Genomic DNA, 19,046 nt, shown 5'->3' with positions numbered 1-19,046 from the left:
TTCAAATTCAATAAAACTCAATAATTGTGTAGTCTGTATACTGTAGTAAACAACAGCTCTTAGCGTGACGTTGCTATACCATCTTCGGCCGGCTTACGTCACTTCAGCGTTCATACTAGCGGTGCGAATGCAAACAGGAAAAAAGCCCTAGAACATATGTAGTTCCAGGGGAAGCTCCCCAGCGGGCAGTTCCTATCAAATGAGAACCTGGAACTGTTCGGTCCAAAAGCACCTAGTGTGTGTGTGCTTGCTTGTTTATTTGTAGAGAAGTGGAAGTGGGCGCAATTCATTTTTCTCTTTGTGGCTCTTCTGTGCATATTACTACCTGTCTTTGAACATCTGTTACAACATCTGATGTCGGTTTCTTTTCTGTCTTGTCTTCCATCATCTTAAATGCACCGATTCTGACTTCGGTCTCAATAGACAACGGTGAGTGTTTTGAACTTACTCTGTTTTCTCTTGCTGAGATATTTCATGTGAACTTTCATTTTGTTGGAATTTTTGATTTCATTGTGTGCAAGTATGTTTGGAAGTCAATTTAATTTTACTAGATACTAGAGGTAACGTACACTCCGCTTTGGTAGGTGCTTGTGTGTCCGCCTGTGTGGCTGTGATCCGCATTTTAACCTAGAAGAAGAACGTGTTTATTCAGCTTACGATTTGAGAGGTGCAGCGGGGAGGGGGGGAATGGAAAAAAACAAAAACACGACGCTGTGAGCAAGCGTCAGGCACAAGCGCTATGCTAGCACCCGAAAAGTATTATGCCCCAGTCGTTCACTGCTACTGCGGTGATAAGTGCAGGGGCACATTTTTCTCCATTGGACTGGGACTATCGTCATACAGTTTAATTTTCGTTAATGAGAAGGCAGTTATATTATCTAATGTGCACTCAATATTTTTGCCATTCAAATTCAATAAAACTCAATAATTGTGTAGTCTGTATACTGTAGTAAACAACAGCTCTTAGCATGACGTTGCTATACCACCATCGGCCGGCTTACGTCACTTCAGCGTTCCTACTAGCGGTGCGAACGCAAACAGGAAAAAAGCCCTAGAACATATGTAGTTCCAGGGGAAGCTCCCCAGCGGGCAGTTCCTATCAAATGAGACCCTAGAACTGTTCGGTCCAAAAGCACCTAGTGTGTGTGTGTTTGCTTGTTTATTTGTAGGGAAGTGGAAGTGGGCGCAATTCATTTTTCTCTTTGTGGCTCTTCTGTGCATATTGCTACCTGTCTTTGAACATCTGTTACAACATCTGATGTCGGTTTCTTTTCTGTCTTGTCTTTGATCATTTTAAATGCACCTATCTTTGAACATCTGTTACAACATCTGATGTCGGTTTCTTTTCTGTCTTGTCTTCCATCATTTTAAATGCACCGATTCTGCCTTCAGCCTCAATAGACTACGGTGAGTGTTTTGAACTTACTCTGTTTTCTCTTGCTGAGATATTCTGCCTTCAGAATCAATAGAACTTTCATTGTGTTGGAATTTTTGATTTCATTGTGTGTAAGTATGTTTGGAAGTCAATTTAATTTTACTAGATACTAGAGGTAGCGTACACTCCGCTTTGGTAGGTGCTTGTGTGTCCGCCTGTGTGGCTGTGATCCGCGTTTTAACCTAGAAGAAGAACGTGTTTATTCAGCTTACGATTTGAGAGGTGCAGCGGGGAGGGGGGGAATGGAAAAAAAACAAAAACACGACACTGTGAGCAAGCGTCAGGCACAAGCGCTATGCTAGCACCCGAAAAGTATTATGCCCCAGTCGTTCACTGCTACTGCGGTGATAAGTGCAGGGGCACATTTTTCTCCATTGGACTGGGACTATCGTCATACAGTTTAATTTTCGTTAATGAGAAGGCAGTTATATTATCTAATGTGCACTCAATATTTCTGCCATTCAAATTCAATAAAACTCAATAATTGTGTAGTCTGTATACTGTAGTAAACAACAGCTCTTAGCGTGACGTTGCTATACCATCTTCGGCCGGCTTACGTCACTTCAGCGTTCATACTAGCGGTGCGAATGCAAACAGGAAAAAAGCCCTAGAACATATGTAGTTCCAGGGGAAGCTCCCCAGCGGGCAGTTCCTATCAAATGAGAACCTGGAACTGTTCGGTCCAAAAGCACCTAGTGTGTGTGTGTTTGCTTGTTTATTTGTAGAGAAGTGGAAGTGGGCGCAATTCATTTTTCTCTTTGTGGCTCTTCTGTGCATATTACTACCTGTCTTTGAACATCTGTTACAACATCTGATGTCGGTTTGTTTTCTGTCTTGTCTTCCATCATTTTAAATGCACCGATTCTGACTTCGGTCTCAATAGACAACGGTGAGTGTTTTGAACTTACTCTGTTTTCTCTTGCTGAGATATTTCATGTGAACTTTCATTTTGTTGGAATTTTTGATTTCATTGTGTGCAAGTATGTTTGGAAGTCAATTTAATTTTACTAGATACTAGAGATAACGTACACTCCGCTTTGGTAGGTGCTTGTGTGTCCGCCTGTGTGGCTGTGATCCGCATTTTAACCTAGAAGAAGAACGTGTTTATTCAGCTTACGATTTGAGAGGTGCAGCGGGGAGGGGGGGAATGGAAAAAAAACAAAAACACGACGCTGTGAGCAAGCGTCAGGCACAAGCGCTATGCTAGCACCCGAAAAGTATTATGCCCCAGTCGTTCACTGCTACTGCGGTGATAAGTGCAGGGGCACATTTTTCTCCATTGGACTGGGACTATCGTCATACAGTTTAATTCTCGTTAATGAGAAGGCAGTTATATTATCTAATATGCACTCAATATTTTTGCCATTCAAATTCAATAAAACTCAATAATTGTGTAGTCTGTATACTGTAGTAAACAACAGCTCTTAGCATGACGTTGCTATACCACCATCGGCCGGCTTACGTCACTTCAGCGTTCCTACTAGCGGTGCGAACGCAAACAGGAAAAAAGCCCTAGAACATATGTAGTTCCAGGGGAAGCTCCCCAGCGGGCAGTTCCTATCAAATGAGACCCTAGAACTGTTCGGTCCAAAAGCACCTAGTGTGTGTGTGTTTGCTTGTTTATTTGTAGGGAAGTGGAAGTGGGCGCAATTCATTTTTCTCTTTGTGGCTCTTCTGTGCATATTGCTACCTGTCTTTGAACATCTGTTACAACATCTGATGTCGGTTTCTTTTCTGTCTTGTCTTTGATCATTTTAAATGCACCTATCTTTGAACATCTGTTACAACATCTGATGTCGGTTTCTTTTCTGTCTTGTCTTCCATCATTTTAAATGCACCGATTCTGCCTTCAGCCTCAATAGACTACAGTGAGTGTTTTGAACTTACTCTGTTTTCTCTTGTTGAGATATTCTGCCTTCAGAATCAATAGAACTTTCATTGTGTTGGAATTTTTGATTTCATTGTGTGTAAGTATGTTTGGAAGTCAATTTAGTTATACTAGATACTAGAGGTAGCGTACACTCCGCTTTGGTAGGTGCTTGTGTGTCCGCCTGTGTGGCTGTGATCCGCATTTTAACCTAGAAGAAGAACGTGTTTATTCAGCTTACGATTTGAGAGGTGCAGCGGGGAGGGGGGGAATGGAAAAAAACAAAAACACGACGCTGTGAGCAAGCGTCAGGCACAAGCGCTATGCTAGCACCCGAAAAGTATTATGCCCCAGTCGTTCACTGCTACTGCGGTGATAAGTGCAGGGGCACATTTTTCTCCATTGGACTGGGACTATCGTCATACAGTTTAATTTTCGTTAATGAGAAGGCAGTTATATTATCTAATGTGCACTCAATATTTCTGCCATTCAAATTCAATAAAACTCAATAATTGTGTAGTCTGTATACTGTAGTAAACAACAGCTCTTAGCGTGACGTTGCTATACCATCTTCGGCCGGCTTACGTCACTTCAGCGTTCATACTAGCGGTGCGAATGCAAACAGGAAAAAAGCCCTAGAACATATGTAGTTCCAGGGGAAGCTCCCCAGCGGGCAGTTCCTATCAAATGAGAACCTGGAACTGTTCAGTCCAAAAGCACCTAGTGTGTGTGTGCTTGCTTGTTTATTTGTAGAGAAGTGGAAGTGGGCGCAATTCATTTTTCTCTTTGTGGCTCTTCTGTGCATATTACTACCTGTCTTTGAACATCTGTTACAACATCTGATGTCGGTTTCTTTTCTGTCTTGTCTTCCATCATCTTAAATGCACCGATTCTGACTTCGGTCTCAATAGACAACGGTGAGTGTTTTGAACTTACTCTGTTTTCTCTTGCTGAGATATTTCATGTGAACTTTCATTTTGTTGGAATTTTTGATTTCATTGTGTGCAAGTATGTTTGGAAGTCAATTTAATTTTACTAGATACTAGAGGTAACGTACACTCCGCTTTGGTAGGTGCTTGTGTGTCCGCCTGTGTGGCTGTGATCCGCATTTTAACCTAGAAGAAGAACGTGTTTATTCAGCTTACGATTTGAGAGGTGCAGCGGGGAGGGGGGGAATGGAAAAAAACAAAAACACGACGCTGTGAGCAAGCGTCAGGCACAAGCGCTATGCTAGCACCCGAAAAGTATTATGCCCCAGTCGTTCACTGCTACTGCGGTGATAAGTGCAGGGGCACATTTTTCTCCATTGGACTGGGACTATCGTCATACAGTTTAATTTTCGTTAATGAGAAGGCAGTTATATTATCTAATGTGCACTCAATATTTTTGCCATTCAAATTCAATAAAACTCAATAATTGTGTAGTCTGTATACTGTAGTAAACAACAGCTCTTAGCGTGACGTTGCTATACCACCATCGGCCGGCTTACGTCACTTCAGCGTTCCTACTAGCGGTGCGAATGCAAACAGGAAAAAAGCCCTAGAACATATGTAGTTCCAGGGGAAGCTCCCCAGCGGGCAGTTCCTATCAAATGAGACCCTAGAACTGTTCGGTCCAAAAGCACCTAGTGTGTGTGTGTTTGCTTGTTTATTTGTAGGGAAGTGGAAGTGGGCGCAATTCATTTTTCTCTTTGTGGCTCTTCTGTGCATATTGCTACCTGTCTTTGAACATCTGTTACAACATCTGATGTCGGTTTCTTTTCTGTCTTGTCTTTGATCATTTTAAATGCACCTATCTTTGAACATCTGTTACAACATCTGATGTCGGTGTCTTTTCTGTCTTGTCTTTGATCATTTTAAATGCACCTATCTTTGAACATCTGTTACAACATCTGATGTCGGTTTCTTTTCTGTCTTGTCTTCCATCATTTTAAATGCACTGATTCTGCCTTCAGCCTCAATAGACTACGGTGAGTGTTTTGAACTTACTCTGTTTTCTCTTGTTGAGATATTTCATGTGAACTTTCATTTTGTTGGAATTTTTGATTTCATTGTGTGCAAGTATGTTTGGAAGTCAACTTAATTATACTAGATACTAGAGGTAGCGTACACTCCGCTTTGGTAGGTGCTTGTGTGTCCGCCTGTGTGGCTGTGATCCGCGTCTTAACCTAGAAGAAGAACGTGTTTATTCAGCTTACGATTTGAGAGGTGCAGCGGGGAGGGGGGGAATGGAAAAAAAACAAAAACACGACGCTGTGAGCAAGCGTCAGGCACAAGCGCTATGCTAGCACCCGAAAAGTATTATGCCCCAGTCGTTCACTGCTACTGCGGTGATAAGTGCAGGGGCACATTTTTCTCCATTGGACTGGGACTATCGTCTTACAGTTTAATTTTCGTTAATGAGAAGGCAGTTATATTATCTAATGTGCACTCAATATTTCTGCCATTTAAATTCAATAAAACTCAATAATTGTGTAGTCTGTATACTGTAGTAAACAACAGCTCTTAGCGTGACGTTGCTATACCATCATCGGCCGGCTTACGTCACTTCAGCGTTCCTACTAGCGGTGCGAATGCAAACAGGAAAAAAGCCCTAGAACATATGTAGTTCCAGGGGAAGCTCCCCAGCGGGCAGTTCCTATCAAATGAGACCCTAGAACTGTTCGGTCCAAAAGCACCTAGTGTGTGTGTGTTTGCTTGTTTATTTGTAGGGAAGTGGAAGTGGGCGCAATTCATTTTTCTCTTTGTGGCTCTTCTGTGCATATTGCTACCTGTCTTTGAACATCTGTTACAACATCTGATGTCGGTTTCTTTTCTGTCTTATCTTTGATCATTTTAAATGCACCTATCTTTGAACATCTGTTACAACATCTGATGTCGGTGTCTTTTCTGTCTTGTCTTTGATCATTTTAAATGCACCTATCTTTGAACATCTGTTACAACATCTGATGTCGGTTTCTTTTCTGTCTTGTCTTCCATCATTTTAAATGCACTGATTCTGCCTTCAGCCTCAATAGACTACGGTGAGTGTTTTGAACTTACTCTGTTTTCTCTTGTTGAGATATTTCATGTGAACTTTCATTTTGTTGGAATTTTTGATTTCATTGTGTGCAAGTATGTTTGGAAGTCAACTTAATTATACTAGATACTAGAGGTAGCGTACACTCCGCTTTGGTAGGTGCTTGTGTGTCCGCCTGTGTGGCTGTGATCCGCGTCTTAACCTAGAAGAAGAACGTGTTTATTCAGCTTACGATTTGAGAGGTGCAGCGGGGAGGGGGGGAATGGAAAAAAAAACAAAAACACGACGCTGTGAGCAAGCGTCAGGCACAAGCGCTATGCTAGCACCCGAAAAGTATTATGCCCCAGTCGTTCACTGCTACTGCGGTGATAAGTGCAGGGGCACATTTTTCTCCATTGGACTGGGACTATCGTCTTACAGTTTAATTTTCGTTAATGAGAAGGCAGTTATATTATCTAATGTGCACTCAATATTTCTGCCATTTAAATTCAATAAAACTCAATAATTGTGTAGTCTGTATACTGTAGTAAACAACAGCTCTTAGCGTGACGTTGCTATACCATCATCGGCCGGCTTACGTCACTTCAGCGTTCCTACTAGCGGTGCGAATGCAAACAGGAAAAAAGCCCTAGAACATATGTAGTTCCAGGGGAAGCTCCCCAGCGGGCAGTTCCTATCAAATGAGACCCTAGAACTGTTCGGTCCAAAAGCACCTAGTGTGTGTGTGTTTGCTTGTTTATTTGTAGGGAAGTGGAAGTGGGCGCAATTCATTTTTCTCTTTGTGGCTCTTCTGTGCATATTGCTACCTGTCTTTGAACATCTGTTACAACATCTGATGTCGGTTTCTTTTCTGTCTTATCTTTGATCATTTTAAATGCACCTATCTTTGAACATCTGTTACAACATCTGATGTCGGTGTCTTTTCTGTCTTGTCTTTGATCATTTTAAATGCACCTATCTTTGAACATCTGTTACAACATCTGATGTCGGTTTCTTTTCTGTCTTGTCTTCCATCATTTTAAATGCACTGATTCTGCCTTCAGCCTCAATAGACTACGGTGAGTGTTTTGAACTTACTCTGTTTTCTCTTGTTGAGATATTTCATGTGAACTTTCATTTTGTTGGAATTTTTGATTTCATTGTGTGCAAGTATGTTTGGAAGTCAATTTAATTTTACTAGATACTAGAGGTAACGTACACTCCGCTTTGGTAGGTGCTTGTGTGTCCGCCTGTGTGGCTGTGATCCGCATTTTAACCTAGAAGAAGAACGTGTTTATTCAGCTTACGATTTGAGAGGTGCAGCGGGGAGGGGGGGAATGGAAAAAAACAAAAACACGACGCTGTGAGCAAGCGTCAGGCACAAGCGCTATGCTAGCACCCGAAAAGTATTATGCCCCAGTCGTTCACTGCTACTGCGGTGATAAGTGCAGGGGCACATTTTTCTCCATTGGACTGGGACTATCGTCATACAGTTTAATTTTCGTTAATGAGAAGGCAGTTATATTATCTAATGTGCACTCAATATTTCTGCCATTCAAATTCAATAAAACTCAATAATTGTGTAGTCTGTATACTGTAGTAAACAACAGCTCTTAGCATGACGTTGCTATACCACCATCGGCCGGCTTACGTCACTTCAGCGTTCCTACTAGCGGTGCGAATGCAAACAGGAAAAAAGCCCTAGAACATATGTAGTTCCATGGGAAGTTCCCCAGCGGGCAGTTCCTAACAAATGAGACCCTAGAACTGTTCGGTCCAAAAGCACCTAGTGTGTGTGTGTTTGCTTGTTTATTTGTAGGGAAGTGGAAGTGGGCGCAATTCATTTTTTCTCTTTGTGGCTCTTCTGTGCATATTGCTACTTGTCTTTGAACATCTGTTACAACATCTGATGTCGATTTCTTTTCTGTCTTGTTTTCCATCATTTTAAATGCACCGATTCTGACTTCGGTCTCAATAGAAGAAGACGGTGAGTGTTTTGAACTTAATATGTTTTCTCTTGCTGAGATATTCTGCCTTCAGAATCAATAGAACTTTCATTGTGTTGGAATTTTTGATTTCATTGTGTGTAAGTATGTTTGGAAGTCAATTTAGTTATACTAGATACTAGAGGTAGCGTACACTCCGCTTTGGTAGGTGCTTGTGTGTCCGCCTGTGTGGCTGTGATCCGCGTTTTAACCTAGAAGAAGAACGTGTTTATTCAGCTTACGATTTGAGAGGTGCAGCGGGGAGGGGGGGAATGGAAAAAAACAAAAACACGACACTGTGAGCAAGCGTCAGGCACAAGCGCTATGCTAGCACCCGAAAAGTATTATGCCCCAGTCGTTCACTGCTACTGCGGTGATAAGTGCAGGGGCACATTTTTCTCCATTGGACTGGGACTATCGTCATACAGTTTAATTTTCGTTAATGAGAAGGCAGTTATATTATCTAATGTGCACTCAATATTTCTGCCATTCAAATTCAATAAAACTCAATAATTGTGTAGTCTGTATACTGTAGTAAACAACAGCTCTTAGCGTGACGTTGCTATACCACCATCGGCCGGCTTACGTCACTTCAGCGTTCCTACTAGCGGTGCGAATGCAAACAGGAAAAAAGCCCTAGAACATATGTAGTTCCATGGGAAGTTCCCCAGCGGGCAGTTCCTAACAAATGAGACCCTAGAACTGTTCGGTCCAAAAGCACCTAGTGTGTGTGTGTTTGCTTGTTTATTTGTAGGGAAGTGGAAGTGGGCGCAATTCATTTTTTCTCTTTGTGGCTCTTCTGTGCATATTGCTACTTGTCTTTGAACATCTGTTACAACATCTGATGTCGATTTCTTTTCTGTCTTGTTTTCCATCATTTTAAATGCACCGATTCTGACTTCGGTCTCAATAGAAGAAGACGGTGAGTGTTTTGAACTTAATATGTTTTCTCTTGCTGAGATATTCTGCCTTCAGAATCAATAGAACTTTCATTTTGTTGGAATTTTTGATTTCATTGTGTGCAAGTATGTTTGGAAGTCAATTTAGTTATACTAGAGGTAACGTACACTCCGCTTTGGTAGGTGCTTGTGTGTCCGCCTGTGTGGCTGTGATCCGCGTTTTAACCTAGAAGAAGAACGTGTTTATTCAGCTTACGATTTGAGAGGTGCAGCGGGGAGGGGGGGAATGGAAAAAAACAAGTTTAAAGTTTCAAGTTTCAAGTTTAAGTTTATTTAGAGCCCAATATCACTGTTTACAGTCTCAAAGGGCTTTACATGCCCACAGGATTACAACAAAACAGAGCAGGGTGGCACCCCCTGACTTGATCCTCATAGCGGGCAAGAAAAAACTCCTCAAAAAACCCAGACGTTAGGGAAAAATAGGAGAAATCTTGAGAAGGACCACAAAGAGAGGAGACCCCTTCTAGGCCAGCCAGGTGTGCAGTAGGTGCCAGCCCAGAGGGCAATTTACAAAACAACAGAGTGATAATAAATGAGAACACAACTAGTAAGTAGTATGAGGAATGACAAGACAGCATGGGGCTCAGTTGGGGTGGACGGCACAGCTGTGGCAGTGCAGGAGGACACGAGCCGCAGCAGCCATCGGGATGACCGTGAAGAGGGATAGCATGGAGGGTGGGGGGGGTGGGGGACACCTAAGAGAAAGTAGCCACATTCAAACCAGACACTCATGCTCAAACAGATGAGCCACAGCCATGCAGGAGAAGAGGGAGGGAAGGAGAGCATTATTGGAGTAGCGGCACTTAACAGATGAAACAAGAAAAATAATTTTATAGATAATTTTGTATTGAAAGTTGCAAGAGTAGTAGCTGAGGAGGGCGCAGGAGGAGCACGGCTACGTGGGGGAGCAGTGCCAGGGACAGCAGGGCACAAAGTCATTCAGCCGGTCAGGGGAAGGTGCCACATCCAGGAAGGAGGCGCAGACATCGACCACTCACACAAAGAGAAGAGAGCAGGTTAATGACAGAAACTGATCAGGTTAAGATAAGAGCAGAGGAGAGGGAGGAGAGAGAGAAGATGAGAGGTATCTAAGCCGGCAGCTACTAAGCTAAACTATGCCAGGAGAGACTACAGCAGAGACTGAGCAATACCGGAAGATTAGTTTGAGACTATGCTATCATACGACACGGAGAATAAATGAGTCTTAAGTTTGGTTTTAAAGGTAGCAAGACAGTTTGCCTCTTTAATATCTATAGGTAGGCTGTTCCAGAGAAAGGGTGCGCGGTAGGCAAAGGCGCGATGGCCAGCAGACTTCTTTTTAACTTTTGGAACAACTAATAATTTAGCAGCCTGAGAGCGCAGGGTGCGGGGGGGGGGGGGGCGTAGAGTGTAATTAAATCAGAAAGATAGGCCGGTGCAAACCCATGTAGAATTTTAAATGTTAATAGGAGGACTTTATAATCAGCCCTCATGTGAACTGGGAGCCAGTGAAGGGAAGCCAGGACGGGAGTGATGTGATCGAACTTCCTAGTTCGGGTCAGGATTCTGGCAGCAGCATTCTGGACAAGCTGAAGACTTCTGGTGCTAGAGGCGGGCAAGCCAGAGTACAGAACGTTACAGTAGTCGAGGCGAGACGTGACAAATGCATGGACAATGGTTTCTGCATCAGCTAAACATAGTAGGGGCCTAATTTTGGCGATATTGCGGAGATGATAAAAGGCCATTTTGGTAGTGTTCTTGGTATGAGTGACAAGCGAGAGACTAGAGTCAAAAATCACACCAAGGTTTTTTGCAGTAGAATTTTGCGAGAGAATGCAGTTGTCAAATTTTAATTTAAGATTGTTAAAAAGATGCTTATGCACAGGGGGTCCAATGACTAGCATTTCTGTCTTACCTGCGTTAAGCATCAGGAAGTTTGAGGACATCCAATTTTTAATGGCACAGAGACATGCCTCAAGGTTAGCCAATTCAGAGCGGTCACTGTGCTTGATTGGTAAGTAGACCTGAGTATCATCAGCATAACAGTGGAAGATAATGTGATAGCTACGAATAATGTCTCCAAGAGGGAGCATGTAGATAGAGAAAAGGAGAGGGCCAAGGACCGTCCCCTGAGGGACACCACAGTTAAGCTCTCGATACTCAGATGTCACATTATTGTAGTGGACACACTGCTTTCTCTCTGAGAGATAAGATTTTAACCAGGAGAGCGCCAGGCCACGGATGCCAATTTGATTTTCCAGGCGCTTTAACAATATGGTGTGATCGACTGTGTCGAATGCTGCACTCAGATCGAGAAGAATAAGTATTGAGGTATCACCAGCATCCATGGCTAGTAATACATCATTAGTCACTTTAGTTAATGCGGTTTCAGTGGAATGAAAACGCCTAAAGCCTGACTGAAACACTTCAAAGAGGCTGTTGGAGGACATGTATGCGATGAGTTGCGCAGCGACAATTTTTTCGAGTATTTTAGAAAGAAATGGGAGATTGGAGATTGGTCTATAATTATTCAAGCTTTCTGGGTCGAGGTTAGGTCTTTTAAGTAGGGGGCTAATCACGGCTGTTTTGAAAGCAGAGGGTAGAGCGCCCGACTTAATTGACAAATTTAAAAGGTTGAGGATTGTAGGGCCGAGGATCGAGAAAAGTTCTACGTAAAGTTTAGGAGGTAGAGGATCGAGCAGGCAAGAGGCTGGTTTAGCGGAGTGCACCAGTTTGGAGAGCGCGTCTAGGGAGATAGGCTCAAATTGGGTTAAAGAGTGCCTTCCTGATTAGGCTCTGGGGCAGCGATGGGGAGTATACTGGCGCATTGATTTTGTTGACTGTTTTTAATATCACAACGAATTAAGTCTATTTTTTGTGAGAAAAAGTCGACAAAGTCGCATGCGGTAATAGAACTGGATTGAGGGGAGTGATTCTGGATCAATTTTGATACTGTATCAAATAGAAATCTCGGGTTGTTTTTATTGAGATTAATTATTCTTGAGTAATAGGCGGATTTGGCCGTGGAGAGGGCGCATTTATAGGCTATTAAGCTATCATGCCAGGCGAGGCGGAAGACCTCCAGCTTAGTGGCGCGCCAGTTCCGTTCAAATCTTCTGCATGCTTGCTTCAATAAACGTGTATCGTTATTAAACCAGGGTGTTATATGTTTACGCGATTTTTTAGCGTTAATGGTGCTACCGTATCTAAAGCATTGCGGAGGGTACAGTTTATACTGTCTGTCAGATCGTTCAAAGACCCTTGTTGATCATCGAGAGAGCTGAGGGCGGCAGGAAGTAAGTTAGCGAGCACAGCAGTGGTGGAAGCATTAATGCGGCGGCAGCGTCGAACCACGGTAGAGACTACAGGAGGAGAGGGGAGCGTGACCTGGAAGGTAACAAGAAAATGGTCAGATAAGGCAGTGGAATAGGGAGATACAACCACGAGAGACGGTTAGGCCGCGAGCTAAAATAAGATCTAAGGTGTTGCCATTGGAATGAGTGGGCTCGCAGACGTATTGGTTGAAGCCAAAAGTGTCTAAAATAGAAGTAAATGCTTTGTTAAGAGAATCAGAGCTATCACTGATGTGGATATTAAAATCCCCCATTATAAGGATTTTATCCACCGTAGTTATAATGCTAGAGATCAATTCAGTGAAATCATCGAGAAATTGACTATAGGGCCCGGGGGGCCGATAGATCACTACTATGAGGAAGGGTGAGGTAGAGCAGGACTGTTTCAAAAACACAACGCTGTGAGCAAGCGTCAGGCACAAGCGCTATGCTAGCACCCGAAAAGTATTATGCCCCAGTCGTTCACTGCTACTGCGGTGATAAGTGCAGGGGCACATTTTTCTCCACTGGACTGGGACTATCGTCATACAGTTTAATTTTCGTCGTTAATGAGAAGGCAGTTATATCATCTAATGTGCACTCAATATTTCTGCCATTCAAATTCAATAAAACTCAGTAATTGTGTATACTGCAGTCTGTATACTGTAGTAAACAACAGCTCTTAGCATGACGTTGCTATACCACCATCAGCCGGCTCACGTCACTTCAGCGTTCCTACTAGCGGTGCGAATGCAAACAGGAAAAAAGCCCTAGAACATATGTAGTTCCAGGGGAAGCTCCCCAGCGGGCAGTTCCTATCAAATGAGACCCTAGAACTGTTCGGTCCAAAAGCACCTAGTGTGTGTGTGTTTGCTTGTTTATTTGTAGGGAAGTGGAAGTGGGCGCAATTCATTTTTCTCTTTGTGGCTCTTCTGTGCATATTGCTACCTGTCTTTGAACATCTGTTACAACATCTGATGTCGGTTTATTTTCTGTCTTGTCTTTGATCATTTTAAATACACCTATCTTTGAACATCTGTTACAACATCTGATGTCGTTTTGTTTTCTGTCTTTTCTTTGATCATTTTAAATGCACCGATTCTGCCTTCAGAATCAATAAACTACGGTGAGTATTTTGAACTTACTCTGTTTTCTCTTGCTGAGATATTTCATGTGAACTTTCACTTTGTTGGAATTTTTGATTTCATTGTGTGCAAGTATGTTTGGAAGTCAATTTAATTATACTAGATACTAGAGGTAACGTACACTCCGCTTTGGTAGGTGCTTGTGTGTCCGCCTGTGTGGCTGTGATCCGCATTTTAACCTAGAAGAAGAATGTGTTTATTCAGCTTACGATTTGAGAGGTGCAGCGGGGAGGGGGGGAATGGAAAAAAACAAAAACACGACGCTGTGAGCAAGCGTCAGGCACAAGCGCTATGCTAGCACCCGAAAAGTATTATGCCCCAGTCGTTCACTGCTACTGCGGTGCAGGGGCACATTTTTCTCCATTGGACTGGGACTATCGTCATACAGTTTAATTTTCGTCGTTAATGAGAAGGCAGTTATATCATCTAATGTGCACTCAATATTTCTGCCATTCAAATTCAATAAAACTCAATAATTGTGTAGTCTGTATACTGTAGTAAACAACAGCTCTTAGCGTGACGTTGCTATACCACCATCGGCCGGCTTACGTCACTTCAGCGTTCCTACTAGCGGTGCGAATGCAAACAGGAACAAAAGGCGCTTTCGGGCCGAACAGTTCTAGGGTCTCATTTGATAGGAACTACCCCCTGAGGAGCTTCCCCTAGAACTACATACGTTCTAGGGCCTTTTTTCTGTTTGCATTCGCACCGCCAGTAGGAACGCTGAAGTGACGTAAACCGGCAGACGGTACAGCAGCTAAGAGCTGTTGTTTACGACTAACCATGGATAGCTGCACATTTTTATGTACAAATTTAATTACTGTTAAGACCTTTTAAATACCTCCAAAAGGGAAAAAAATGCCATTACTGCGGCAAAAGAAATCGACAAACTAGACTACAGTATACACAATTAACCAGTTTTATTGAATTTGAATGACAGAAATATTGCGTGCACATTAGACATACCTGCCTTCTCATTAACGAAAATAAAACTGTATGGTGACAGACCCTGCACAATGGAAAAAAATTTGCATTTATGCATTTACCACCGCAATAGCAGTGAATGACTCGATGGGCATAGTAGTTTTCGGGTGCTAGCATAGCGCTTGTGCCTGACGCTTTCTCGCAGCATAATGTTTTTTTTCTTTTCCCCGCCGCAGCCCTCGAATCGTAAGCTGGATAAACACATTCTTATTTTAGGTTAAAATGCGGATCACAGTCACACAAGCCGACACACAAGCACCTACCGAAGCGGAGTGTACGCTACCTCTTCAATGTACAAATATACATTGGACGTTGCAGAAATGGTCATTGTTGGGGGATATAAAATACCGGTAAAATAAAACATAAAAACCATGTGTCCCCTCCTACAATTACAGACATTTAAGACATTTTTAGACATGAATATCAAAAACAAAATGTAATACGGTCCTAGCCTTTATATTTTGCACGGATCTTTAAAAATGGCGATTGCAATCATCGTATACCTGCGTCTGGACCAATGGCTGTATACCAACGTCACAAGGCTCCTATTGCGCTGCGAAAGTACCTACCCCGAAGTAGGAGCTAAAAAAGCCCCTCAAAACGGAGTTCTAAGAACTGTAATCGTTTTAAGTTCCTGCGGTGCGAACACGCGAAAAAGGGGGTACTTTCTCCAACAGTTCTAAGAACTATGTAAAAGGTCCTCCGGTACGGTGACTGCTACTGCGGTGATAAGTGCAGGGGCACATTTTTCTCCATTGGACTGGGACTATCGTCATACAGTTTAATTTTCGTCGTTAATGAGAAGGCAGTTATATCATCTAATGTGCACTCAATATTTCTGCCATTCAAATTCAATAAAACTCAGTAATTGTGTATACTGCAGTCTGTATACTGTAGTAAACAACAGCTCTTAGCATGACGTTGCTATACCACCATCGGCCGGCTCACGTCACTTCAGCGTTCCTACTAGCGGTGCGAATGCAAACAGGAACAAAGCCCTAGAACATATGTAGTTTCAGGGGAAGCTCCCCAGCGGGCAGTTCCTATCAAATGGGACCCTAGAACTGTTCGGTCCAAAAGCACCTAGTGTGTGTGTGTTTGCTTGTTTATTTGTAGGGAAGTGGAAGTGGGCGCAATTCATTTTTCTCTTTGTGGCTCTTCTGTGCATATTGCTACCTGTCTTTGAACATCTGTTACAACATCTGATGTCGGTTTCTATTCTGTCTTGTCTTTGATCATTTTAAATGCACCTATCTTTGAACATCTGTTACAACATCTGATGTCGGTTTCTTTTCTGTCTTGTCTTCCATCATTTTAAATGCACCTATCTTTGAACATCTGTTACAACATCTGATGTCGGTTTCTTTTCTGTCTTGTCTTCCATCATTTTAAATGCACCGATTCTGACTTCGGTCTCAATAGAAGAAGACGGTGAGTGTTTTGAACTTACTCTGTTTTCTCTTGCTGAGATATTTCATGTGAACTTTCATTGTGTTGGAATTTTTGATTTCATTGTGTGCAAGTATGTTTGGAAGTCAATTTAGTTATACTAGATACTAGAGGTAGCGTACACTCCGCTTTGGTAGGTGCTTGTGTGTCCGCCTGTGTGGCTGTGATCCGCGTTTTAACCTAGAAGAAGAACGTGTTTATTCAGCTTATGACTTGAGAGGTGCAGCGGGGAGGAATGGAAAAAAACAAAAACACGACGCTGTGAGCAAGCGTCAGGCACAAGCGCTATGCTAGCACCCGAAATGTATTATGCCCCAGTCGTTCACTGCTACTGCGGTGATAAGTGCAGGGGCACATTTTTCTCCATTGGACTGGGACTATCGTCATACAGTTTAATTTTCGTTAATGAGAAGGCAGTTATATTATCTAATGTGCACCCCATATTTCTGTCATTCAAATTCAGTAAAACTCAATAATTGTGTAGTCTGTATACTGTAGTAAACAACAGCTCTTAGCGTGACGTTGCTATACCACCATCGGCCAGCTTACTTCACTTCAGCGTTCCTACTAGCGGTGCGAATGCAAACAGGAAAAAAGCCCTAGAACATATGTAGTTCCAGGGGAAGCTCCCCAGCAGGTAGTTCCTATCAAATGAGACCTTAGAACTGTTCGGTCCAAAAGCACCTAATGTGTGTGTGTGTGTGTGTGTGTGTCTAGTAGCCCCTCAGCCCCAGAAGGACCCTCTCCTTCAACTGATTTCTCTCCAAAAGGCCTCAGGCTTCTGGGAGTTGGAGTCTGCATTGGCCAAGGTGTTTGGAAAGACTGAAAAAGAGGTGGCCAAACAGATGCCTGCACAGGTTTGAAATGTCTGTCCAGTTATCAGAGCAGTGTCCTATGGCTGTACAGTCAAAGAGAGGAGGATCTGTTTTGTTGTGGATTATTGACCAAATGAAGGTTTCTCTTGTGTTCAGGTGGACAGGGCATTGTGGGCCACAGTCCTGGCTCTGATCTGGCTTTATGGGTTCAGGCTGGATGCCCAGGAGGAGTGGCAGTTTTTGGCCATGAAGGCTGTGTCATGGATCCAAGCTCAGAAAGGTAACAATTGTCCTTTTTAATTGCTGTAAAAACACCTGCTGTCAGGTTCGGAACGGAGAATCGGACCCAAAAGCAGTTTCAGTTCGATGTTTTAATAAAGAAAAGATCTCTCAACACAAAAGTCTCCAGACTCTCCAGGGAAAAAACAGGAACACAAAAACAGCACTCAAAAATGGCTGTAGAACAAAACTCAGGCAGACTAACCAAAAGGCAGGCAAAATGACAATTTCAGAACAGGCTGGATTCTAACAGGCAAACAGGCAGGAAATCAAAAACAGGCTTGCAATCTAGACAGACTCAGTCAAGATACTGGGACAATCTGACAAACCAGAGACAAGCAGAGGAAGGTATAAATAGACAGAGTAATCCAAACAAAAATGAGAAACAGGTGAACTCAGAAGGCGGGAAACGGACAATGACAGGAAGTAGAAACACAAGTGAGGGGCGGGGTCGGAGTGACAGGGAAAACCAAAACAAACAAAAGCACATGGTAAAACAAAAACACAGAATGACCAGCAGGAGGCCACAGAATGACAGTCCAAGTGCAGGTACTGACACCTGCAACACTATTAAAAAAACCATTATCAGTGTATTTCGTAATGTTATAATGTGTACCTAATAGTAAAGTGTGAATGTGTCTCACAGTGATGGTGTATCATTATTCTAATATGTCTCATACTGATAATTTGTCATTATTCTTATATGGATTATTTTAACAATGTTGTGTGTTTCAGGAGCCACTGTGTCTGAGTGTGTTAAGGCTGGAAATGCTCTCCTGGGGTGTCAGGTAGAGGTGGAGACTCTGGGGCTTTGAAAGAGCCTCTTACATTCAGATCAGTTTCACTGAGCGCTGGACCTCACTCAGTAAATGGATGCTGTCTCTCTTCCGGACATGTTTAGTCAATTTACGCCTCCTCTCAGTTCTGTTATGAAATTTTGAGATGCTGTTTTGAGCTGATATTTAAAGGACATGTTCATGTTCTATGGGCCCATTTTGACAATTTCCACCTTGTCATTAATTATCAACACAGTTTCTCTGACATGACATTTCAGCTGACCAATGCAGTAAGTATCTTTTTTTGACCATTTAAAACTTGCTTTAGGTTTAGCGAATCATTATTTTTTATTTTTGTTTTACACAGGAGAATATTTTTAAAAAAAGAGTCACTTATCGCTATATATTGGTATTATCATTTACACAGCCACGACCACCAATCTCAGAGTGAGTTTTTGTTTTAGTGAGTTTGAGGTTTTTATTGAAAGTGACTTTGTTTATGAAAAATTACAAAAACTAAAAATCTCAAAAGGGGTAACTTCACCATAAAATGTATTTTCTCTTTCTTTATTATTTTAAAACAAGGTATTATATGTTTTATTGTAATTTTTTGTTTGGGTGCTTTATTTTAGAAATTATGCTGATAGTATAAAACACTGGTTTATTTTACACAGATCAGTGCTGATAAAGCAACTATACACACACATCAGGGCTGCCAACTTTTCAGTTCAGCTTGGAGTGAGATTGGGGGGGGGGGGGGGGATTAGTACTGCACTTATTTTTGTTAGACGGTGGCGTGCTTAGCTATCAAAAAAAAAAAGGAAAGAAATGGAAAAAAACTTGTATCACAAGGAGTGTACAGTGTTCCCTTACTGCTCCCTTACATTTATTGTCAAATGTCAAAACATTTCAGAACTGAATAGTATTTCCTTAAATGTACTCACAACATGGAAAGTTCAATTCACATTTCTTTTTGAGATTGACTGTCGTGAAACCCACTAAAACCCTAAAACCCACAACCAGAAAGTATAAAAGAAATTATTG

General features: G+C 42.4%; 1 protein-coding gene across 1 annotated transcript in view; it reads left to right on the top strand.

Annotated features, from left to right (window-relative positions):
* LOC115804308 (von Willebrand factor A domain-containing protein 5A) overlaps window positions 1-18,481 on the top strand; it is a 39,239-nt gene extending 20,758 nt beyond the window's left edge. Inside the window, exons 14-16 of the mRNA XM_030764677.1 lie at window positions 16,789-16,989; window positions 17,104-17,227; window positions 17,962-18,481. Of these exons, the coding sequence (XP_030620537.1) occupies window positions 16,789-16,989; window positions 17,104-17,227; window positions 17,962-18,041 (405 nt within the window). The 3' untranslated portion in view covers window positions 18,042-18,481. The remainder of the gene's footprint in view (window positions 1-16,788; window positions 16,990-17,103; window positions 17,228-17,961) is intronic.
* Window positions 18,482-19,046: the final 565 nt, after the last annotated feature.

Source organism: Chanos chanos, chromosome 2 (genome assembly GCF_902362185.1).
Source record: "Chanos chanos chromosome 2, fChaCha1.1, whole genome shotgun sequence".
In the NCBI taxonomy this organism is placed as follows: domain Eukaryota; kingdom Metazoa; phylum Chordata; class Actinopteri; order Gonorynchiformes; family Chanidae; genus Chanos; species Chanos chanos.
The sequence above is the reverse complement of the archived record's forward strand: the minus strand, read 5'-3'. Positions and strand labels throughout refer to the sequence as shown.